This window comes from Rhincodon typus, chromosome 11 (assembly GCF_021869965.1).
Source record: "Rhincodon typus isolate 14 chromosome 11, sRhiTyp1.1, whole genome shotgun sequence".
Taxonomy (NCBI): domain Eukaryota; kingdom Metazoa; phylum Chordata; class Chondrichthyes; order Orectolobiformes; family Rhincodontidae; genus Rhincodon; species Rhincodon typus.
Window position 1 is genome coordinate 21358343 of NC_063342.1, and position 25320 is coordinate 21383662.

Below are 25320 nucleotides of genomic sequence, written 5' to 3' on the forward strand. Positions count from 1 at the left end.
CAGGGAAAATTAGGCTCCTAATAACTGATAAAGCTACAGATCCACAAGATGTCAGGAGAATTACCTGTTGCTTTTCATCTGCCCAATGTCATTTGCCCAGAAAGAATAATGCATGCTTTCCACATTCTGGGCCCAATCTTCGATGTCATAATCAAATGAGTCAAGGTTCCCAAATAACGGCATGATGCCAGAAATGTTTACCTGATTCAAAGAAGACTGTTGCAAGTGAATTTCTTCAGGAGCATGCTTTTCCCTCATCACCACTTAAATAATTCCACAGAGGTCAGTATCCTGTCATCAAGTCACCCTTTATTTATATGTGCATAGTATTTGAAACTGGACCAGCTTCCTCAGAGCCAGCTCTCAGACTGAACCAAACTTCTGACACACCTGCATGTACCTGTCAGCCAGGGCTTCCTAAATGGACCAGGTTAATAGCCCCAATCAGGGAACTCATATTCCATGACCTTGTTACAATCACTAAAATAGCCAGTTAGAGTTTCCCCTTGGAGAGCTGAGGTGGAAATGGTCCCAGGACACCTTTTGTCAGTGAGGGGACAGGTCAGATATTGTTTGGGATGAGGGAGAGAGCAAGTTTATTTTGAGGGTAGAGTATGCATTTGTATTTTTAACTTCTGTGTAAAAGTTGCACAGAACACTTGGAACTATCAAACTTGTCAGAACTTGCCAAAATGTGTCTTTTTGAATGAGAATGCATTTTTCGATAGAGTGTAGTCTATAAAATGAAACTTTAAGTAATGGAACTTTTTTTTTGCCTCAGCGTATGGGTACTCATGGATAATAGGTTAGTTAGCATTGTAGGCAAACTGGGAAAGTGGGGTAGATGGAAAAATGCATTAAGTTGATATGATATCATGAGGTGCCAACGGGGATCAGTCGAGGGCATTGTTAGGCACAGGTTGGCATGGATGTGATTGAAAGTATGTCAGGATTGAGAAGTGAAGGAGGTGTGAGAGTGAGGACCGGAGGAATATTTCATACTTTTAATTTAATTTTTGGATGTAATGTTGGAATCCCAAGAGATGATTTCTGACCAGCCCCAATTTGGGAATATGCAACCTCCTCAGCTACTCACTGGTTACTCAACCCAGCTCCTAATTCATCTCAGCCCCCTGAACTTAAAATGGGGTGTGCGAACAATCACATTTAAAGAAATTTTGAAGGAACTTTCCTGCCTCTGTGCACGTGACCTGGGACTGAAACCTGGGGCCACTGTGTTTATCCCAAAAAATGAATACAAATATCAATTTAAGTATAACTTAAAAGACATTCCCTGGTTCTGCTGCTTAAAGATTAATTTTTACAAGTCCCTTCAGTTCTGTGCCTTATTTCCTGTGCCAGAATCACAGTCCGCTTACTACACCTAGTGGTAAAATTGTATAGAAAGTCAGTCAAAAACTCTGTATTGCAGTCCTTCAGATAGGTAAAGGGTCAGGAGTCTATTCTACCTGAAGAGCCTTTGAAATAGATCATCTCCAATAAAAAGTACTGCAAGCTATAAGATTTTTTAAAAAAAGGCATTTCTAAACCTTGACAAATTATATGTCTGTGACAGAATGCAGAATATGCGTATACAATAACCAAAATACATGTACTGAATTTATGTAACAATACAAATGAAACTTACAGCAAAATAGGCTGATAAATTAATCTGTTTATATTTTATGTAATAGCTTTTGACATTGTTAGTACCAATTATAATAAAGTCATATTTAAATAAACATTGAGCTTACGATGCATAGATTTAAGGCATTTTTGGGCTATTGATTCTTATACTATTTTGCTTTTAATGCCATATTCATATTAGTTTATCACCTCTACTGTCTCAGAAACAATAATGGTCGCAGCCATAAAACCTGTCCTTCAAACCAAAGGCATAATCTTTAAAAGATAATATGTTCAAACTTAACCACTTAAATTTTTTACAGCATGATAATGTTTTTATTAGAATAATCATTTGAAACTGTAAAGTGCATTTGCCTTTTATTCCCCACAAAAAACACAGCTCTTAATTTGCTTGGCTCAATTTTTTTGGCTTTTTATATATTAATTTGATCCAACTTGGAAATGATTGAAGACACAAATAAGATGTTAAGCTGGAGGTTGCAGACGCCCGATGCAGACGAAATGCCTATTCTCTCTTTAATTTCCATAGCCATTTTCTGCCACTGTTATATAACAAAACAAAGAACTGCACATGCTGGAATTCAAAAACACACAGAAATCAAAATTGCTGGAGAAACTCAGCAGTTAATATTTCAAGTCCAGTGAACTTGAGTTCTAAAGAAGGTTCATTGGATTTGTCAACTGTTTTTATTATAAAAATATGCTTTATTCATAAAATATATCCATATGCATATACACAGGTACTAAAGCAGCTCTGTAAACTTTGCATGTAAAGAACAAAGATTGGAATTTGGCTTTCATAGCAATTGCAAAAAACAAAAGCCATTTCCACTCATGCAGGACATTATTTACATCCATTTAGTCAAAGGCAGGGTCAGATAACTGAACAAACCATTATTTTACTTTAGCAGAAAGATCTTAAATGGTGGTCTTTCCCCACTGTGCCTTGTGGCAGTTGAACCGAGCTTTAGTGAATCCTTCAGCACATTGTCCTGGACATTGGAATGTGCCAGTCTTCAACCGTCGGGCAAGGTCAACTCTTTATATTGGAAGACCAACAAGTTCCAGGCAAACCTGGAAAGAACATCTTTCACTGAGTTGATGGTCTTCCAGGAGCAGTCAATGTTTGTCTCACTGGTGCATGCTGGGGAAGGGACTATACAACACGCAGTCCTGCATCATGGAGCTGCTTGGTACAAACATTAATAAAAACCACAGCATCTCTCTTCAGACTTTCTTTGAATAGGCACATTCCAGAAGGAGGTATGTGACAGGCTCCTCCTACCTCCAACCCCCACACCCACAGTTGCTTCAAGGGAAAGATGCAGTGGCGTTAACTCTGTTTTCTCTCCAAAGACGTTGCCAGACCTGCTGAGTTTCTCCAACAATTTCTGTTTTTGCTTGTTTCTCCTAATCTGGACGGACTTTTACATTGTTATTACTTCTGTTTCTAAACTTTCATTTTGAACAAGGTAATGTGACAACTTGCTTATGCAGCTGAAAAGTAAGTGAAAGTGCTTCAGTCTGATTATGTGACTTCTGTTTCTTCAGATGTGTTCTTTTGCCATTTTTACATTCCTCAGCAATTTCTCTTGTACTATCTTGCACTTTTTTTTTATTGGATCCACTTTGATCTATTTTGTAGTTAATTGGGTGCAACCTGAAACATGGTACCAATTTTATAAAATTAATTTATATTAACCACAATTTGGAATACAAAATTGTCTGTAACAGCACACAAAAATTATACATAATTGACTAAAAATATCCATAACATTGTTGATATTTTTTGAAAGCAAAAAGCCATTATGTTCTATTCTATATTTCCACAAACTTATTTCACAACTTCATACCTTTACTACATAAGTTGCCTTGGCTCAGCTGGTAACAATACTACTTCTACCTCAGAGGTCTTGGATTTGAGCACCACTCTAAGATTGAGCAAATCATTACATGTGACAATTCAGAGCATTACTGAGGAGGGGCTGCATTGTCAGAGTTGTCATTTTTCAAATGAGACTGTAAACTTTGTCTTCATCTTTCAGTAGTTCCACTGCATGCTTTAAAGAACCAACCTTTGTCGACAAAGAAGAGAAGGAAATCCCAGCATTTGTCCTTCAATTAATAAACCACTTACAGGTGCCTCTGCATCTGATTCAAACTGGTAACTCAACATCAACCTTCTTCCAAATCTGAAGGCGCCATAGAATAAAATAGTAGGGTGGTAAGTGAGTAAATGGGTAGGGTGGCAGGAGAATGTGGTGGGAGATTGGTAAGGTGCCAAATGGACAGAGTGATAGGTAAGGTGGATGGATGGCAGTTGGGTGGAGTGACAAGTGGGCAGGTTGATATGGTTGGATGGAAGGGTGACAGGTGAGTGAGGTGACATGTGGGCAAGGTGGCAGGTGGGTGAGGTAACAGGTGGGTGATGTGATAGAAGATTGAATTGGCAGCTGGGTAAGGTAACAATTGGGTATGATGGTAGGGTACAGTAACAAATAAGTATGACAGATGGACATGGTGTCAGGTGGCAGGGTGCTAGCTGAGTATGCTGGCAGCAGAGTGTGAGAGCAGGTGGTTAGGATAATAAAAGGGTTAAGTGACAGGTGGGTAGGATGATGAGTGGCTAGCATGGTAAGTGGGTTCAGTGGCTGTTGGGTTGTGGTAGGGTGCAGGATGGTGAAATGTGTAGGTGGGAGCAGAGGAATTGCCCATCATAAGTTCAAATTTCCTAGGAAATTTCCACAGAAGTCACTGCATCGGACCTCAGTGAGATTCTGATACGTAATTTGGGCTATACATCTGGTCTTCAATGATCCAGAATCTAGAAAATCTGAGCCATTGTTGTCATTCGAAATTTTGAAAAGAGATATCAACAGATTTTCTGTTAGTTAAGGGCATCGAGGGATAGGGATGAAGAGTGATTAAAAGGAGTTGAGGTACGGATGAGGCATGATCTAACCAAATAGTAATAGCATGGTTAATTAGCTGAATAACATTATTTTTTACTATCTTCCTATGTTCCTACAGTACACAGGAATCAAAAGAATGGCAATACTTGGAAGTCTAAACTTGATCAGAAATATTAATTTGAGTGCATGAAAACTAGTATCACTGCTTTACAAAACTTCATGCACTATTATAACTGTATTACCAAAGAAAATACTCAGCACAATATTTATTTTTAGTTTGGAGCACGATTTGTGCTAGTTGTGTCCTTTCCCAATATCTTAAAAGTCAGCGTGAGTCCCTGATGGCTCCCAATGGAGCCCACTTGATTCTCTGGGGTTCAATTTTCAAAAGCAGTCCCCAATATTTCAGACTACACATCACTGGCAGCAACCACCTGCAACTCCCCCATATATAGGGGTTTGCAAATGGACATGCACCAGCCTCATTAATATCATCATGGCAAATCTCCATTCAACTTAGAATAGTCTTCTACTTCAATACTGCACTTTGGAATATGTTGGCATCTCTCATTGCAACGCTGCTGGACTACTTTGCAAACAGGGACAAGGAATCTGCTCCAGTGTGAATCTCAAGGCTCCTGACTTGCTCTCTTAACACTCAACTCACATTGTGCCTACTTGGATGTTCACAGCATCTCTTCCTTGTCTTGTGTTTTTAGGCTTTGCTGCCTCATTTGGAACTTACAAACTCACAATATTTCTGCCTTGCCTTGTCTTTCAGCACAGACATGAAGCCAGGCACCTTGTTATGGTTGCCGTTAATGTTCAGTTATGGGGAAGGACATGTTGCTGTATGACACTGTAGTACATCAATATTCCACCTATGCCATGTGACTTCAGTGTAAGTGGCAAATACACATGTGCTTTGACAAAATGGCATGACTCAAATTTCAAGTATAGTTCTGAATCAGGTAAAGGACAGCATTTAGTCAGAGGGTACCTGCACTGTAAGACAAGGACGTTATCTGATATCAGTCCAATGGGCTTGGACAATGTCAGTCAGCTGCTCAGGTTATCCAGGGTCAGGGGATCCATATCTCTAGAGTCTACAGACTGAACCATAGTCAGTCCTGCAGATCCTGTTCAACAGTCAGGCAATTTGCAGCATGTCAACTAGGGAGCTGCACAGATAGCACTCAGGGGGCTGCTCATTCATCAGTCCATGGGAGTTGTCAGGGGCCACTGCTGTGGTAGAGATGCTGAGAAAGTCAATTTTGGAATTGCAGACAGGTCTCTAGGGGGCAGAGGGATAATAATTGAAAGTAGGGAAACTTGACATTTAAGGGAGGGGAGGAGACTTTACAGCATGGGACAGCAAAGAGTAGTCACTGGCAATGAACACTATCCTGTATTCAAAGGGGGCAACAGTGTATGGCTTTGTTTGGCATAAAGCTTGCCTGGGCTCAAGGGTGAAGCTGAAATGTGAGGATAATCAAAGCTGATGGAATTTACAGGAAGGGTAAGAAACAAAGGAACATGAAGATTCGCAGGGTATTCTAGACTAAGAGGCCAAGCCTGTGACTCAAACACAACTTGTGCTACTCTCTATCCTTACCCAAGTCGCAACACGAATTGGAAATGAAAATTGTTGCCACTATAACTGGAGTGGGTAAACAAAGTGTTTTTACACTGCAGGAGGAGGCTACGCTTTTGAATGATGTGAAGCTCTTCAAAGAAAAATAGCATTAATCAGAAACTCACACAATTCAGATGAATGACATCCTTCTTACAAAATTCACTTTGGTAGCAAAATCAGGCAGGCAAATTATCTGAATGAAGATAAACTGGGAAAGGGGAAGATGCAACAAGACCTTGGTGCCCTTGTACACCAGTTGGCAAGAGTAATCACGTGGCTGCAGCAGGTGTGTGGCCTTCACAGCGAGAGGATTTGAGTACAGGAATATGGCTGTCTTGCTGTAACGTACGTTCAGGACATTGGTAAGACCACTCCAGGAGTATTGCGTGCAGTTCTGGTACCAGACAGACACCTGAGATGGCAGGACCGACATATGAAGACAGACTGGATCAGTTAGGATTATATTCACCAGAGCTTGGAAGAATAAGGTGGGAGGGATCAGACTGCTAGATGCAGGAAGGATGTTTTTAATGACTGGAAGCTTAGAACAGGGGGTCACAGTCTTAGGATAAATCGAAGCCTTTAAGACTGAGATGAGGAGAAATTTCTTCACCCCAAGAGTGGAGAGCACGTGAAATTCTCTGCCACAGGAAACCGTTGAAGCAAAACATTGAATACTCTGTAGAATGATGCAGATATAGTTCTTAGGACTAAAGGCATGTGAAACTCTCCGCCACAGGAAACTGTTGAGGCAAAATATTGAATACTCTGTAGAATGATGCAGATACAGTTCTTAGGACTAAAGGAATCAAAGGCTATGGAAAGAAAGCACTAACAGGATATTGTGTTGGATGATCAGCCATGATCATATTGAATGGTGGAGCAGGCTCGAAGGGCCAGATGACCTACACTATTGTTCCTATTTTCTTTATTTCAAAAATGCTGTACAGTATTAGACCTCATGTATTGACCTACTGTACTGTCTAGAAGTCCTGGCCCCAAGCACTCTGACCATATCATTTAATATTATGTATCAATCCCACCAACAGCTGTGAGGCTTTGTGCCAAAGTAACAATCACCTTCCAAGATTTCACTGCCTGCAAAAGGTGCAGGAGCTGTTTACTTCATACCTTGGACCATAAAATTAAACTATTAACATTATATTGGTTAATCATTTAAATGTTAATAGGTATGGCTGCTAAAATTAAAATACTGATACATTTCTTTCAGCTCTGTATTTTAAATTATACTCACCCAAAGATGAAAAAGAGCAATGGGTAAATCCACAGAAACAACTGTTCCAATGTCTTATATATCCCAAACAATTTTTTTCCAAAAAATGGTTACTTTTTGATAGCTTTTCTAATCTAACTGCAATATATTAATGGAAATACCAACACTTATTGATTAGCTGTTTAACTATTTACAATTTTCCAATTGTAATAAGCAATGCTGTCATTTTTGAGAATTGTGATAATTGGTGGGTTTCTCATTATTTCTGCTAGACATACAATTTCCTACTGCACGTGAACATAAAGTCTTGATCAACAGACGTCAGAATTCAATCAAAAGACATCAGAATCAGAACAACGCTGTTCAACATTCATGTAAAGGCATCCCACTGGCCTGCTTGTCAGGGGCCTCCAAGTCTCAATTTGTGGAGGATGCCATTTTAAATCTCACATTATTGTGCAGCTTCTTCGTTTCTGTCCCTGGCCACAGAAGCTTATTGGAACTGCCCCAAATGGACCAGGCACCGAAGCTGTAGTTGTCTCTGTGGTCGCTGCACTAAGGGCTTTACACATATGGACAAGGAACACGTGTGCCTGGAAATCCAGGAGCAGTATCAATTTCCAACAGATGTGGAGTCATGCAGAGTCTCTTGTCGTGGTGTCCCTGTGATACAGCAATGAAGCAGGGCAGCCACAGTCACTTATCCTTCAAGGAACGGCATGAAGATGAAAGAGGGGCAATGGCACTGTACGCTGGCCAGAGATGGAGCTCAGAATACCATGTCATGTTGTCCAGTGTATCTGTAATGTGATATCTCCTTCCACTGGGACCAATGAAATGGCTCTTAAGTATCTGGTTTCCATGTAAGTCATGTCTGGGGCTTCATACTGGTACCATCCACACTGAGGACACTGCTTGAACCTTGGAATCTCCAAACAATTGAACCAAGGCTGTGGGATGGATGATGGCTATCCAGAAAAGCTACAGCATTATGTCAAGTAAGAACATAATGCGGAACAGCACTTTCAACATCCTATAGCACAGCAGCATCAGTCAAAGAGACACAGGAAGGCTTACCTGTTAGCCTCGTTCAATGGAACTGATTTGACTAGTGATCTTTCGTTGACTATAAATGTTTTGATACTGCTGAGGCCAGCAGCCTCTGCATAATCCCAACTGCAAGTGTAGCTTAACACTTTGCTCTTTCTATGCAGTTCCTACTGTTTAATTAAAGATTACAAATGGATAGAAGCCTTCACAACATCTAATGGTCTGTCACTCAATCCCGACAATGTTCCATTCCAGCATGGATGCTACTGAAATAAGGACTGTCATTCAAACTGGGTTTCAACATCATGTGGTGTTCAGGACGACTAGCCTCAGTACCTTTATTCGTATAGTTGCAATTAAAATAACTTTCACTCACAAAACTGAAAATGAAAAGTGAATATATATTTACAAATGTGAAGAAAGCAGAGTTAACATTTTGAATCTAGTGACTCTTCATCAGAACTGACTCAAAACATTAACTCTGCTTCCTTCCCACAGATACTGCTAGATCTGCTGAGTTTCTCCAGCAATTTCTGATTTTGTTTCAGATCTCCAGCACGTGCAGTTCTTTATTTTATTTTACAAACATGAAAGTGTATTTATAACGAAATGGCACCGGTGCCATCTATGTGCCTTCAAAAGGTCTTCTTCTTCTTCGTTTTCTTCCCACTACATCTAGATGCAGTCACAACGTCCTCAGCTGAGTAGAGAGAGCATGTGAAGCCTTTTGGTCTTGGAGTTTTGGTCAAGTGGCCCCAGATGCCTAGACATGCTGTGTGTATCCTGCCCAGGGAACTGAGGCTTATTTCTCAGAGATGGAAGAGTGTTATCTTGAATAGCCAGTCGCTCATGGCAGAGACTATACAGATGCCACTGCTGCAGGAGACGAAAAAGAGAATGAGCTGCCAAACAAGAGTAAAGATTTCCACATAGTAAGATCATTCACAGAAGCAGGAATAGAACAGCAGCACTGCACTTGTCAATGAATCTTACTTGATTGCTGGAATATGAAGGTTTCAACATCACCACAGGAGCAGTCACGGCACTCTCCCACTAGGGTGAAGTTCCTCTTCTTGTAGCATATGTTGGGTGCCCCATCACTTGAATTGGCCCTTTCTGCCTTGTTGTGATATATTTTCATCTTGAATGAAACAATGGGAAGGATTGAGTGGAGTGACAGTGGTTGACCCAGCTGTGCTGGTGCAGATTGAGGAATGATGGTGATGTGTTCTGAGTGAGGGAGTAGGCAATGCAGGGGTAGTCAAGGTTAGTAGACTGGGTAAGTGAGAGCTAATGAGGTAAGATGTTGCTTCCATCACGGGTGAGTACAGGATTGTATGAGTGGGGTGCCATAGAGGCCTAATGAATACATAGTGAGATGAGCTGTGGAGAAAGGCGTGAGATCACTCGCTAGAGTTTACAGAGACAAACTCTCCATAATTCACAGTTTGTTGATCTTTTTTGGGAATATTCTGCCCACCGTTACTGATGGCCATGGCTCAACAGGGACCATAAAGGGGCGGCACGGTGGCTCAGTGGTCAGCACTGCTGCCTCTCAGCACCAGGGACCCGGGTTCAATTCCACCCTCGGGCAACTGTCTGTGTCGAGTTTGCACGTTCTCCCTGTGTCTGCATGGGCTTCCTCCGGTTTCCTCCCACAGTCCAAAGATGTGCAGCTAAGGTGGATTGGCTAAGTTAAATTGCCCATAGTGTTCAGGGGTCTGTAGATTAGGTGGGTTATAGGGGGATGGATCTGGGTGGGATGCTCCAAGGGTCGGTGTGGACTTGTTGGGCCGAAGGGCCTGTTTCCACATTGTAGGGATTCTATGACTATACCAAATAGTCTCATCAAGCAACCTGCTGATATAATTCAATTTGTTTAATCTTTTTCAACTCTTGAGCTCCTATGATGCTGCTTGGCCTGCTGTGTTCATCCAGCTCTGCACCTTGCTGTCTACACCTTGTTATCTCAGATTTTCCAGCATCTGCAGTTCCTACTATCTCTCCCCACCACCAAAGACATTTTTCCCTCCCTACCCTTATCTGCTTTCCGGGGGGACCACTCCCTCTGTGACTCCCTTGTCCGCTCCACACTCCCCTCCAGCCCCACCACACCCGGCACTTTTCCCTGCAACCGCAGGAAGTGCTACACCTGCCCCCACACCTCCTCCCTCACCCCCATCCCAGGGCCCAAGAAGACTTTCCACATCAAGCAGATGTTCACCTGCACATCTGCTAATATGGTATACTGCATCCGCTGTAACCGGTGTGGCCTCCTCTACATCGGGGAAACCAAGCGGAGGCTTGGGGACCGCTTTGTGGAACACCAATGCTCGGTTCGCAATAAACAACTGCCCATCCCAGTCGCGAACCATTTCAACTCCCCCTCCCATTCCTCAGACAACATGTCCATCCTGGGCCTCCTGCATTGCCACAACGATGCCACCCGAAGGTTGCAGGAACAGCAACTCATATTCCGCTTGGGAACCCTGCAGCCCAATGGTATCAATGTGGATTTCACAAGCTTCAAAATCTCCCCTTCCCCTACTGCAACCCAAAAACAGCCCAGCTCGTCCCTGCCTCCCTAACCTGTCCTTCCTCCCACCTATCCCCTCCTCCCACCTCAAGCCCCACTCCCATCTCCTACCTACTAGCCTCATCCCGCCCCCTTGACCTGTCCATCCTCCCTGGACTGACCTATCTCCTCCCTACCTCCCCACCTACACTCACCTTTACTGGCTCCATCCCCGCCTCTTTGACCTGTCTGTTTCCTCTCCACCCATCTTCTCCTCTATCCATCTTCTATCCGCCTCCCCCTCTCTCCCTATTTATTTCAGAACCTCCTTCCCCTCCCCCATTTCTGATGAAGGGTCTAGGCCCGAAACGTCAGCCTTTCTGCTCCTATGATGCTGCTTGGCCTGCTGTGTTCATCCAGCTCTGCACCTTGCTGTCTCGGATTCTTCAGCATCTGCAGTTCCTGCTATCTCTGATTCCCTTTTGTATAACTGCTGGATTGTCCATATCCTGTAATGTAACATTAGTCCCAGTAAAAAATTTTCCATTTTGCCAGGTTTTCTGAATATTTTTTCTATATTCTTGGGAACTGGGCTTTATTATTAAAGCAGCATTTATGGTCTTCACAAATTTCCCTTGGAATTTTGTGTCAAAAATGGGATTGGCTGGATGGGATGGGGCAGTTGCCAAGCACAATTCCTGAAAATAATTTGAGAATTAATTGTGTTTATGTACGTTCAACTCTGATCAGATATTGTTCCTGTCTTCTCACGTGACTTCACCCTGCAATATATACCATCACAACTCACCTCATAATTAATGTTGCTTTATATATTCTGGAACACGTGCACCATTGCAAGTGCTTTTTTTTTTCTGCTGAATTGTCTATACTCCTTAAAATTAACCCTCTCCAAATCATCCTTCAATCCAAACCATGTTGCTGATTTTGACAGTTCATCTTCTATCGCCCATCATGCCCTCTCCAAATTCAACCTGCCCATTACACTCATCTCCTCCTGTTACAATGCTATTCCCACTAAACTGCCAAACACATGATGTTCCTTTCCAGCTCCAATGATAGCTAATTATGTGAAAGGTTCCTTCTCTTCAGATACCACTCCCACCCTTTCAAATCTGCTATCATTCCACTTATACTAAAACAATCCTTTACCACTATGTCCTTCCAAGTGATCTCCAACATCTCTGTTCTCAGCAAAACTCTTCTGCACTGTGTTGCCTCCCATATTCATTATCATTCTTCTCACAAATCCAAGTTAGACCCTCTGCAATCAAAATTCAGTCTGCTACATCAGTGAATTAATCCTATTCAAAATTATAATTTTAACTACAGTAACTTTGGCTGAGGTATGCTATTCCTCTTCATTATACCTCAGCTGTCTGCAAAATTTGCCATGGGTGACCTTCATATAGCTTGTTGAGATTGCCCTCACCTACTTAGCTCAGAGAGGCTTTTGCAGTGGCTTCTCTTTCTGCTCCCTCACTATATTTTTCTAGAGCCTCCAAGCATCTAATCTTGACCATCTGCTATCCTTCATCCACATGCTTCCCATCAATGGCCTCATTCAAGAACAAGATGTCTAGGTCCACATGCAGACTGAAAATTCCCATATCTATCTCATCACCACTTCTCTGAACCTCATCTTAAAATCTATTTTTCTAACAAAGTTTTTGGTTATGGCCCCAATATTAATATTTTTCTGACGACATTCTGCCTTGAGATGCATTAAGTTCAATTATCATTACTCAAATTTCATAACTTAATATACAGAAAGGATTGTGGAATGGAGCACAGAAGTGTTTTGAATTTACTCCCCAGTAGTTTTATAATAAGTAAAACGTTCTTATAATTACAAGGTATTCTAAATGTTTTTTTTTAATTTTCTCCCTAGGACTTTTATGATAAACACAACATTCTTAGTAACAAGAAGCCATTCTCAGTAATGTTACGTTTGTTCCAAGAAGGCAGACAGATTTTAAAACAGTGAAACTTTCCAGGTCTATGGCTGTGATATGTGTAGGAAATATTTCAGTTAATGGAATCCAGCCGGTTTGTGTTTTATGATCTGCATTCAGTCCAAAGAAATCCCATGAAACAGAAGTGCCATTAATCTCAAATGCACTGTATTTGTTCACATTATTCTATTTTTACAAAATATTCCCATCTGAAGTGAATCATGCTCAACCATTTATAGTCAAAAAAATTGCATTAGATTTCATTCTTGAAGTAAGTTTTGAAATCAACACAGTGCCAGAGTGTCTCAGTGAAGAATAAATTATGTATTAAACTTCTAATAGGTTTTGATGAAATCCTAAACTTCAAATAATTAACTGACAGTCTTAATGTAAAAACATTTAATTTACACTCTTAATGTAAACTAAAACCTTCAACCATTATTTCACAAAACTCTACACCTGAATATGTCAATGTCGCTTATTATCACAATAAGATCATATAAACCCTGCAGATTTCCCAGCCTACAATGTTCAGAAATGTTTAATTTTTTAAACGCCATGTTCAGACTGCTTCTAGTCTCCCCTGATCTCTTGGGCTTTAGACTTTATGGGCCAAAGGTGGCTAGCAAGTAATACATGCATCTTGGAATCAACTCTCTCACCCTGATGAGAGTGGAGACTTCCACTATGTGTCAACCTGCAATAATGTAATTCTGCAAAGTCCAAGATTTAAACCTACAAACCATGGAGCATAGCACTTGTGCTTGAATGTGTTGTGTAACTGCACAGTCCACCCGGGAACATTATTAAAATGTAAAATAGCTTTCTTTAAACTTCAGAAGGTAGGGTTGAGCTGCCATCTTGAACTGCAGCAGTCCACAGGGGAATTCAGCTGTAGATTTTTGTGAAATAATGGTTGAAAGTTTTGGTTTACATTAGAGTGTAAATTAAATGTTTTTACATTAAGATTCTAAATTAATTATTTGAAGTTTTGAATTTCATCTAAACCTATTAAGGCAGCACAGTGGCTCTGTTGTCAGCACTACTGCCTCACAGCGCCAGGGAACTGGGTTTAATTCCAGCCTTGGGTGATATCTGTGTGGAGTTCGCACATTCTCCCTCTGTCTGCATGGGTTTCCTCCAGATACTCCAGTTTTTGTCCCACAGTCCAAAGATGTGCAGGGTAGGTGGATTTGACAATGCCAAATTGCCCATAGTATCCAGGGATGTGCTGGCAAGGTGAATTAGCCATGGGTTGCAAGGGTGGGGTGGGTCTGGGTGCAATGCTGTTTGGAGGGTTGTTGTGGAATCAATGGGCAGAATGGCCCACTTTCACACTGTCCAGATTCTATGAAAGGAGTTACAGAATTCTAACCGAGCAACAGCAAAGAAATGGTGATGTAGTTCCAAGTCAAGGTTGTATGTGGCTTGGATGACAAGCTCCAGGTGGTAGTGCTCCTGTACATCTGCAACCCTTGTCCTTGTAGTTCAGTTGTTTAGTCCCTTACTGCTTTCTGAATCAATGGTAAAGGCATGATCTAAAACAAAATTGCTGTTAATGTTATTCATATCATTTCTATTCACTGTTTTGCAGAATATGTACAAGAGAGGACAACTCAGTCCATTTTTGTACAGTAAATACTCGTACCTGCAAAATCTGTGAGTCCACCTATCTGCGCCAAAAAGTATATTTCAACAAAAATCGTGTATCCATGATTTTTAAACCTGTTTTTAAAAGAGCTCCGCACTCATGAATTTAATCATTTGCAGGTGTTCTCAGGAATAGAATTCTCACGGATACAGAGGAATGGCTGTTACTAGCCCTTTAAAAGAATGACACACTTAATGCTCATCACATGTTAGTTTGCTTGATCGCTACTTTCCTCAATATAAAGGATCTTGTAATTGATTTAGACTCAAGTTTTGTTTCATAAGATAAAACGGTTTGCAGTTATTTTTAATAAGTCATAGGTCACAGAAGTTGTGAGTAGAAGACTAACCTCCCAGTTTGTAGAAGGTCAGAGCTCACAATCTAATTCCCATAAATCTGACTGAAGGAAAGATATCACATGGCAATTACAAGCAAATTGGTAAAGATTGAGTCCATTGTTATGCTGGGTATGATGGGAAAGCATGCATGACAATAAGGTGAACTTTATGCCCTTTCATATCTGGAGGCAGGGAGGGAATTTAATCAGGCTGGAGGGTACCATATCCCCTAGTGCCTTCCCACATCTGCCAAAGTCAAGTGCAGGGCAATAAGGCTTTTGGTCAAATTTCCTGCCCAGCCACCAACTGAGACCCTTAAGTAAGAAATTAATGATACTGGTTCTTCTTGTCCTCCAATCCCACCGGCAATTATATGAGACCAATCATGTGTGTAGCCAGGCTATCCTTAAATTAAGATTGGGCAGACTGGGCCTGAATCCACTGGAGTTTAGAAGAATAAGAACTGATCTTATTGAGACCTATAAGATTCTGAAGGAATTAACAAAAGGATATTTCCCCTTGTATGACAGGCCAGAACTAGAGGACAGTTTAAAAATCAGGGGTCTTCCACTTAAGACAGAGATAAGGAGAACGGAGAACATAGAACATAGAACATAGGACAGTACAGCACAGTACAGGCCCTTCGGCCCACGATGTTGTGCCGAACTTTTACCCTAAACTTAAGGTCTATCTAAACTCCACCGCTATCTAATACTATCATCCATATGCCTATCTAATAGTCGCTTAAATGCCCCTCTCTAGCAATGCATTCCACACCCCTACAACTCTCTGAGTAAAGAACCTACCTCTGACGTCTCCCCTAAATCTACCTCCACTTACTTTAAAACTATGTCCTCTCGTAAAAGCTACCTCCACCCTAGGAAAAAGTCTCTGGCTGTCTATTCTATCTATACCTCTGATCATTTTGTACACCTCTATCAAGTCACCTCTCATCCTTCGTCGTTCTAAAGAGAAAAGCCGTAACTCTCTCAACCGTTCCTCGTAAGACCTTCCCTCCATTCCAGGCAACATCCTGGTAAATCTCCTCTGCACCTTTTCTAACGCTTCTTCATCTTTCCTGTAATGAGGTGACCAAGAACTCGTCACAATACTCCAGATGTGGCCGAACCAGGCTTTTGGATAGCTGGAGCATAACTTCATGGCTCTTGAACTCAATCCCTCTATTAATGAAAGCTAACACACCATACGCCTTCTTAACAACTCTATCAACCTGGGTGGCAGCTTTCAGGGAACTGTGAACATGAACCCCAAGATTCCTCTGCTCCTCCACACTGCCAAGAATCTTTCCGTTAACCCTGTATTCTGCTTTCAAGTTTGTCCTTCCAAAATGAATCACCTCACACTTTTCAGGGTTAAACTCCATCTGCCACTTCTCAGCCCAGCTCTGCATTCTACCAATGTCCCTTTGTAACCTAGACCAGCCCTCCGCACTGTCCACAACGTGACCCACCTTCGTATCATCCGCGAACTTGCTAATCCACCCTTCCACTCCTTCATCCAAATCATTTACAAAAATCACAAATAGAAGAGGACCCAGAACAGATCCTGGTGGTACACCACTCGTAACTGAGCACCATGCTGAATATTTTCTGTCCACTACCACCCTTTGTCTTCTAAGGGTCAGCCAATTCTGAATCCAATCTGCCACATTTCCCCCTATCCCATGCCTCCTTACCTTCTGCATGAGCCTACCATGGGGAATCTTATCAAACGCCTTACTTAAATCCATGTTTCCCACATCCACTGCTCCACCTTCATCCACGTGTTTGGTCACCTCTTCAAAGAATTCAATAAGGTTTGTGAGGCATGATCTACCCCTCACAAATCCATGCTGACTATCACGAATCAAACTGTGCCTTTCCAAGTGATCGTGAATCCTGTCTCTCAGAGCCCTTTCCAATAATTTGCCCATCACTGACGTAAGACTAACAGGCATGTAATTTCTGGGGTTATCCCTGTTCCCTTTTTTGGACAAGAGAATGACGTTTGCCTCTTTCCAATCTTCTGGCACTATACCCGTGGACAGTGAGGACAAAAAGATCATCACCAAAGGCCCTGCGATCTCGTCCCTCGCTTCCCATAGAATCCTTGGATAAATCCCATCAGGCACGAGGGACTTATCTTTCTTCAACTTCCTCAGAATTCCTAGCACATCTTTACTAACATCAACCTCCTCTAGCCTACCTGCCTGTTTCACAATGCCCTCCTCTACAACTAGGTCCCTCTCAGTAGTGAATACTGAAGAGAAATATTCATTAAGGACCTCTCCTATCTCTTCAGGCTCTGTGCACAAATTCCCTTTACAATCCTTGATCGGCCCTACCCTTTCTCTGGTCATTCTCTTGTTATGGACATACGTGTAAAAAGCCTTGGAGTTTTCCTTGATCCTATCCGCCAAGGTTTTCTCATGCCCCCTTATAGCTCGCCTAAGCCCTTTCTTCAGCTCCTTCCTGGCTAACTTGTATTCCTCTAGAGCCTTTTCCGTTCCTCTTTTCCTAAACCTTACATAAGCCTCCTTCTTCCTTTTAACCAGTTGTTCGACCTCTCTCGAGAACCATGGCTCCCTCACTCGACCGCATCTTCTCTGCCTGCTAGGGACAAACATATCGAGCACATGCAGTACGCATTCCTTAAACAATCTCCACATTTCTGGGTGCTCTTCCCTGACAGCATCTGTTCACAATTTATGTTACCCAGTTCTTGCCTAACTGAATTGTATTACCCTTCCCCAATTGTAAACTTTACCCTGCCATATATACCTATCCTTGTCCATGAGTATCGTGAAAGAAACTGAGTTATGATCGCTACTGCCAAAATGCTCTCCTACCAACAGGTCTAACACTTGGCCCGGTTCGTTGCGAAGCAACAAATCCAAAGTGGCCTCTCCTCATAGACAACAAGGTGCAGAGCTGGATGAACACAGCAGGCCAAGCAGCATCATAGGAGCAAAAAGGCTGACGTTTTGGGCCTAGACCCTTCTCCTCATGTTGGTCTATCTATATACTGTGTCAGGAATCCTTCCTGAACGCACTGGACAAAATCTGCTCCATCTAAACTATTACAACTAAAATGTTTCCAACCAATATTTGGAAAGTTGAAGTCACCCATGACTACAACCCTGTGACTTCTGCACCTTTCCAGTATCTGCCTCCCAATCCGCTCCTCTACTTCTCTGCAACTATTAGGGGGTCTGTAAAAAACCCCCAACAAAGTGACTGCTCCCTTCTTGTTCCTGACCTCAACCCAAACTGACTCTGTAGACATATCATTCTCGAACTGCCTTTCAGCAGCTACTATACCAGCCCTGACTAGCAATGCCACTCCCCCACCTCTTTTTCCACCCTCCCTATTTCTTTTAAAGCATCTAAATCCCGGAACTTCCAACAACCATTCCTCTCCCTGAGTTACCCAAGTTTCTATAATGGCCACAACATCATAGTTCCAAGTACCGACGCATGCTCCACGTTCATCCGCTTTACTTCTGATACTTCTAGCATTGAAGTATACACACCTCAAACCATCTCAATGTCCGCAATTACGCTCCATCGACCGCATTTCTTTAGAAACCACCTCACTCCCCATTGTGTCTGTCGGAAGGCCGAATACCTCATCCTCTGAATTATAAATCCGGTTCCCCACCCCCTGCCAAACTAGTTTAAACCATCCCGTACAGCACTAGCAAACCTCCCTCCCAGGATAGTTGTGCCCTTCCAGTTCAGGTGCAACCCGTCCTTACTGTACAGGTCCTACCTTTCCCAGAATGTGCTCCAATTATCCGCATAATGGAAGCCATCCCTCCTACACCAGCCCTGTAGCCACATGCTTAAAAATCTTTTCTTTGAGTCTTTGGAACTCTCTTTCCCAGAGAACAGTGGAGACACAGGACAATTCATTTAGTATTTTTAAGGCAGAGGTAAATAAATTCTTGACTGTTGAGACAGTCAAAGGCTATACGAGGTAGACGAGAATGTGGACATGGTGCCACGATCAGATCAGTCATGATCTTATTGAATACAGGACTGGGCTTGACAGGCCAAATTGCCTGCTTCTACTTCTAATTTGTACATAAATAGCAACAGTGAGTAGCACAACGCTTTCAATTTCTGCAATCTTCAGATTTTCGCAAATCCTTCACCAAAGTTACAGCTGGGAATTAGGAGAAGCTATGTCAAAATTCAAACCTTTCATGTTTGAAACAGAATCCAACTTAAGACACCTTGAATAGTATTTGGCGCTCATACATAAATCATAATGGTCAGATCTTGGGAATGGAGTTTGAATGAGTACTGTTGAAATGATTAAATTATTGTCACCCAATGGTAGGGGGAAAAACAAGCCAGTATTGGAGGTCCAAAGTACACGATTGTATTCTACAATCATAGAATCTCTACAGTTTGGAAGCAGGCCATTTAGCCCATCGAGTACCCACTGACCCTCCGATGGGCATCCCACTCAGACCCACCCCTTACCCCATCCCTGTCACCCTGCATGTCCCACGGCTAATCCACCAAGCTTGCTCATCGGCAATTTGGCATGGCCAATCACCTAACCTGCACATCTGGAATGAGCCTTCGCAAAAGAAGTCTGGAGGAAGATACCGTGGTTTTTGTCAATCTTAGTCCTGGGCAGCTCCGTAACATGGGATTCTGTGCTCTACGGTCTGTTCCCCGGGACACACACTAAGACAAACATCAGTTGTACCTGGAGAACTTGGTGAAAGATGCTATTTGGCCTGCCCAAGCTTTGTTGGCCTTCCAGAACAAGGATTTGACCCCAACCAAGTGTTGCAGACTGGCACATTCCAAGGGGGTCCAGGACTACATGCTGAGCAACGTACTAAAGCTTGGGGCAGCTGCCGCCAAAGCGCAGTGGGAAAAGACCAGTTTGAGGTCTTCCTGCTAAAGGTAAATGGGGGTCTGTTCAGTTATGGAACCCTCCTAGTGTGTCAAATATATGTGAATATTAGTACTGTATGTGTAAGAGAGGTCTTTGGTTTCTGTATAGACAACCTCCAACGTTTGTGTGTATTTACTTGATATGCAACTGTGCAGAATAGAACTACTTTTGTGTCAATGTATTTGTACAAAGATTTTTTATGAATAAAGTATATTTTTGAAATTTAAAAAATGTATCTGGAGGCAGAACGTAGTGGCCATCACTACAAAGAAATTGCTTGGGAAGCTGAAAGTTCTGAAGAGGGATAAGTCACCTGAACCATATGGATTACACCCCAAAGGTTTCTGAAAGAGATAGCTGAGGAGATTGTGGAGGTATTATTTCAGGAATCACTGGAGTCAGGAAGAGTCCCAGAGGACTGTAAAGTGGTTAATGTAACGCCACTGTTTAAGAAGAGAGGGAGGCAGAAGAAAGAACACTATGTGCTATTTAGCATGACCTCAGTCATTGGTAAGATTTTAGAATGCATTATTAAGAATGAGGTTGCGGAGTACTTGGAAGTTCGCAGTAAAATAGGGCTGAGTCAGCATGGCTTCAAGGAGGTGTCATGCCTGAAAAACCTGTTAGGATTCTTTGGGAATGGAGCAAGCAAGTAAGACAAAGGAGAGCTGGTGGATCTATTTGAATTTCCAGAAGGCCTTTGGCAAGGTGTCCACTGGAGTCTGCTAAATAAGAGCCCACAGAGTTAGGGGTGAGGTAGTGACATGGACAGAGGATTGGCTGACTGGCAGAAGGCAGAATAAGGTGGTCTCTTTCAAGATGGCAGCCAGTGACAAGTGGAGTTCTGTAGGAATCTGTATTTATTCACATTATACATTAACAATCTGGACAAAGGAACTCCAGGTGTTGTTGATAAGTTTGCAGATGAGACAAAGATAACTGGAGGGATAGGTAGTGTTGGGAGGCTGCAGAAGGTCTTCAACAGCTTGGAAGGTACATTCCATCTGCCACTCCTTTGACCATTGTGGGAAAGTGTGAGGTCATGCACTTTGGTACGAAGAATGGAGGCACAGAATATTTTCTAAATAGGGAAAGACTTTGAAAATCTGAAGCATGAACAGACTTGGAGGCCACAGAGTCATACAGCACAGAAACAGACCCTTCGGTCCAACTCACCTGCACCGACCAGACATTCCAATCCCACCTAGTCCCATTTGCCGGCATTTGGCCCATATTCCTCTAAACCCTTCCTATTCATGTGCCCATCCAGATGCTTTTTAAATGTTGTAATTGTACCGCACCACACTCTCTGCAGCCTGGGGCCCTGTATCTAAGGAAGGATGTGCTGGCGTTGGAGGGACCCAAAACACGTTTACAAGAATGATTTCTGGGATGAAGAGCTTGTCATATTAGAGGCAGCTGAGGGCTCTCGGTCTGTATTAGATGGAGTTTAGAAGGATGACAAGGATCTCCCTGTTCTGAGAGTTTCAGGATAGTGGACGTGGAGAAGAAACTTCCACTAGCAAGAGAGACTAGGGCCCAACGGCACAGCTTCAGACTGAAGGGACAACCCTTTAGAACAGAGATGGGAATTTCTTCAGTCAGAGAGTGGTGACTCTGTGGAACTTATTGATTGACTCAGAAGGCTGTGGAGGCCAAGTCATTGGGTTTTGATTAGTAAGGGGATTATGGATTACGGGGACAAGGCAGGAGAATGGGATTGAGATGTATATCAGCCCTGACCAAATGGCAGAGGAGATTTAATGGGCTAAATAGCTTAGTTCTGTTCCTGCATCTCTTATTTCATGTCCAACTTGAACATTCTTTGAAAGAACCTTGGTGATTTGGTAGCATGGGATACGAATATCAGCTCTTGGTTGATCAATACTGTATGCCCCCATTTTGTCCTGTATCATTCAATGAGCGGGCAGGAGATGATAATAGTGGCAAGTCAGCTCTAATCTTCTCACTTAACCGCTTTCTATTTATGAACCAATTAGTCCTCCGAGATATCACTCACGTATTTCCAATCACCTTTACTGTTCAGATTAACTTAAAAGTAGATCCCAGGATAAAACAGTTCAAGGACCGTAACTTCCCCCCCTCAGTGGTGGAGAACGCCCTCAACCGTGTCTCCCACATCTCCCGCAACTCATCCCTCACACCCTGTCCACGCAATAAGAACCAAAAAAGAATCCCCCTCGTCCTCACGTACCACTCCACCAACCTCCGGATCCAACGCATCATCCTCCGACACTTCCGCCATCTGCAATCTGACCCCACCACCAAAGACATCTTTCCCTCCCCACCCTTATCTGCTTTCCGGAGGGACCACTCTCTACGTGACTCCCTTGTCCGCTCCACGTTCCCCTCCAGCTCCACCACACCCGGCACTTTTCCCTGCAACCGCAGGAAGTGCTACACCTGCCCCCATACCTCCTCCCTCACCCCCATCCCAGGCCCCAAGAAGACTTTCCACATCAAGCAGATGTTCACCTGCACATCTGCCAATGTGGTATACTGCACCCGCTGTAACCGGTGTGGCTTCCTCTACATTGGGGAAACCAAGCGGAGGCTCGGGGACCGCTTTGCAGAACACCTACGCTCGGTTCGCAATAAACAACTGCACCTCCCAGTCGCGAACCATTTCAACTCCCCCTCCCAATCCTCAGATGACATGTCCATCCTGGGCCTCCTGCAGTGCCACAACGATGCCACCCGAAGGTTGCAGGAACAGCAACTCATATTCCGCTTGGGAACCCTGCAGCCCAATGGTATCAATGTGGATTTCACAAGCTTCAAAATCTCCCCTCCCTCTACCGCATCCCAAAACCAGTCCAGCTCGTCCCCGCCTCCCTAACCTGTTCTTCCTCCCACCTAAAGCCGCACCCCCATCTCCTACCGACTAACCTCATGCCGCCCCCTTGACCTGTCCGTCCTCCCTGGACTGACCTATCCCCTCCCTAACTCCCCACCTACGCTCACCTTTACTGGCCCCATCCCCGCCTCTTCGACCTGTTTGTTTCCTCTCCACCTATCCTCTCCTCTATCCATCTTCTATCCGCCTCCCACTCTCTCCCTATTTATTTCAGAACCCCCTTCCCCTCCTCCTTTTCTGATGAAGGGTCTAGGCCCAAAACGTCAGCCTTTCTGCTCCTATGATGCTGCTTGGCCTGCTGTGTTCATCCAGCCCTGCACGTTGTTGTCTCGGATTCTCCAGCATCTGCAGATCCTACTATCTCTAACCCAGGATAAAACAGTTGCCCTGATTCTCAAGATTGATGAAACCATTGCTCTCCTAGCACAACATGCTGTGAGTGTACAAGGTACAAACAGTAAGTTTGCAGTGACACAAAACTGGTGTGGTAAAAAGTGAGGAAGAAAGCCTTTGAATCCAGAATGATAGAGACAATCTGGTCAGGCTGAACTATGGTAAATGGATCTGAAGTGTGATAACGTATTTTTAAGAGCACAAGCCATGGCAAAGAAATGTGTTGAATGGTGGGACCCTAGGATGATCACAGAAGCCTTGGTATGCATGTACATAGATCCTTAAAGGCAGCCGGACAAGGTGAGATGGCAAAGAAAGAATACAGGATGAAAACAAAATTGCTGGAGAAACTCAGCAGGTGTGGCAGCATCTATGGAGAGAATGAAGTTAATGTTTAGAGTCCAGTGACCCTTTAGAAGTGCACTGCAACCAGACCTGCTGATTTTCACCAGCACTCTTTTTGTTTCAAATGTTCAGCCGTTCTTTGTTTTTACTTGAACGAATATGGGCTACTTGCCTTTATTAGTCAAGGCAACGTATACAAGGGTACGAGGGAGCTCTAAGGTTCTTGAGGGAGCTGTTTTTAACGTTAGTCAGGACACAGCCTTGTGTGCAGTTGTAGGCAACCCATTGCTGGTGGGACGTGAATGCACTGGAGAGGGCGGAGAACAGATTCACCAATATATTGCCAGGCCTGGAGCGCTCCAGCTATGAAGATAGAGACACTGGGGTTGGATGACTTAGTGGGACACCACGAGCCAAAGGGTATTTTTATTCCATACTATAAATAACTCGACGAAGATACTTCCAAAAACACTGCTCACCAGCTGGATGCTTCTGGAACACACTCCAACAGGGACCACAATACGCCTGCGCGGGAATTTCACCCGCCCCATTTGGGCAGGGCCAGTATTACGCATGCGCGCTCCCTCGGCGGGAAACTTCCAACTGTTTGTTCGCGCGAAATTTTAAAAATATTTTTCCTCCGGCCGTAGAGACAGTGATATTTCATGATTTTGTTTTTATTTTTAAAAAGAGGGTGAAAACAGGGAAAGATGTTTCATTACTGCTTTTGAACATAAATATTTAAGGGGAAGGTGAAACATATGGTTGTCCAACAATATATCGATTAATTCCTGGATTTCGGGCGAAAAACTCGGTGCGCCTGATTTTTGACCGGGTTTTAAAATGTCGGTGGCCGTGCAGCTGGCCGGTTATTCGCCCAGTTTTAAGAAGCCGTCGGAGACGCTGAGGCTGAGGAAGAAGCGCGCTCGCAGCTCTCCGCGGCTCGGCGTCCCCTCGGATCCCCCGACCCCGGCCGGCAAAGAGGAGCCGAGACCCTGCGGCAAGCGGCAGAGGAGGGGGAGGAACCCGTTCGTCAACATCGGCAACACCGAGAGCCGTCCGGGGGCGGGGGCCGGGGCCGGGACCAGCTGGCCTGAGCAGTCCGACAACCCGCTCCACCGCTCACTCTCCGCCCAGGAGTGGAAAGCCCCAGCCTCCGCCGGCAGAACTGAACCGGCAAGTAAACGGGATGCACAGGTTTGAGATGTTGTCATCCGATTTAGAAAGTGTGATTAAAGGCAGGGTGACTGTTTTAATAATCAGCGTAATGTTTAGCATGTTCCGGATCTGCAGTAGTTCAGTACTGCCGTCCTTTTAGAAGCAAAATAATTAATTTGTTGATGCCGCTATACATAGTTATTCCTAGACACTTGAGGATCTGCACTCATGGTCCACTTGCGCCATTCGCACGCACCCACTTAAAAAAAATTACTTTCAGTTCACTGTGAGGGGAGGGGTTTGAATTTATTTAAACTCTGTAGAATGACTTTTTTTGAAAAGTTCGACACTCGGGATTGACCGCTTGCGTTTTGGAGAATTGCTGATTTGGGATTTTGTAGAGCCCACAGGAGGGCAGCAGCTCAATAAAGTAACTGCTCCCTCTTATCAATGTTCACACGAGAAAGAAATAGCCTACAATAACTTTGCATTTACAGTATTACAACAGGGTGTTATAGGCAACGGGAGGAAGACTGGCGACATTAGTGGAAAGAAGAACAAGAGTTAACGCGGAAGCTCATGAGCTTCAGAGATAGTAGGAACTGCAGATGCTGGAGAATCTGAGATATACAAGGTGTAGAGCTGGGTGAACACAGCAGGCCAAGCAGCATCA

At 43.4% G+C, this 25320-nt stretch overlaps 1 protein-coding gene across 2 annotated transcripts in view; it reads left to right on the forward strand.

Moving 5' to 3' along the window:
• The first annotated feature begins 24072 nt into the window (after positions 1-24072).
• LOC109913467 (DNA replication fork stabilization factor DONSON) overlaps positions 24073-25320 on the forward strand; it is a 29419-nt gene continuing 28171 nt past the window's right edge. Inside the window, exon 1 of one of the 2 annotated variants that reach the window (XM_020512982.2) lies at positions 24073-24686. In XM_020512982.2, coding sequence (XP_020368571.2) covers positions 24333-24686 — 354 coding nt within the window. In that variant the 5' untranslated portion in view covers positions 24073-24332. The remainder of the gene's footprint in view (positions 24687-25320) is intronic. The other variant, XM_048602993.1, reaches the window with a different exon arrangement.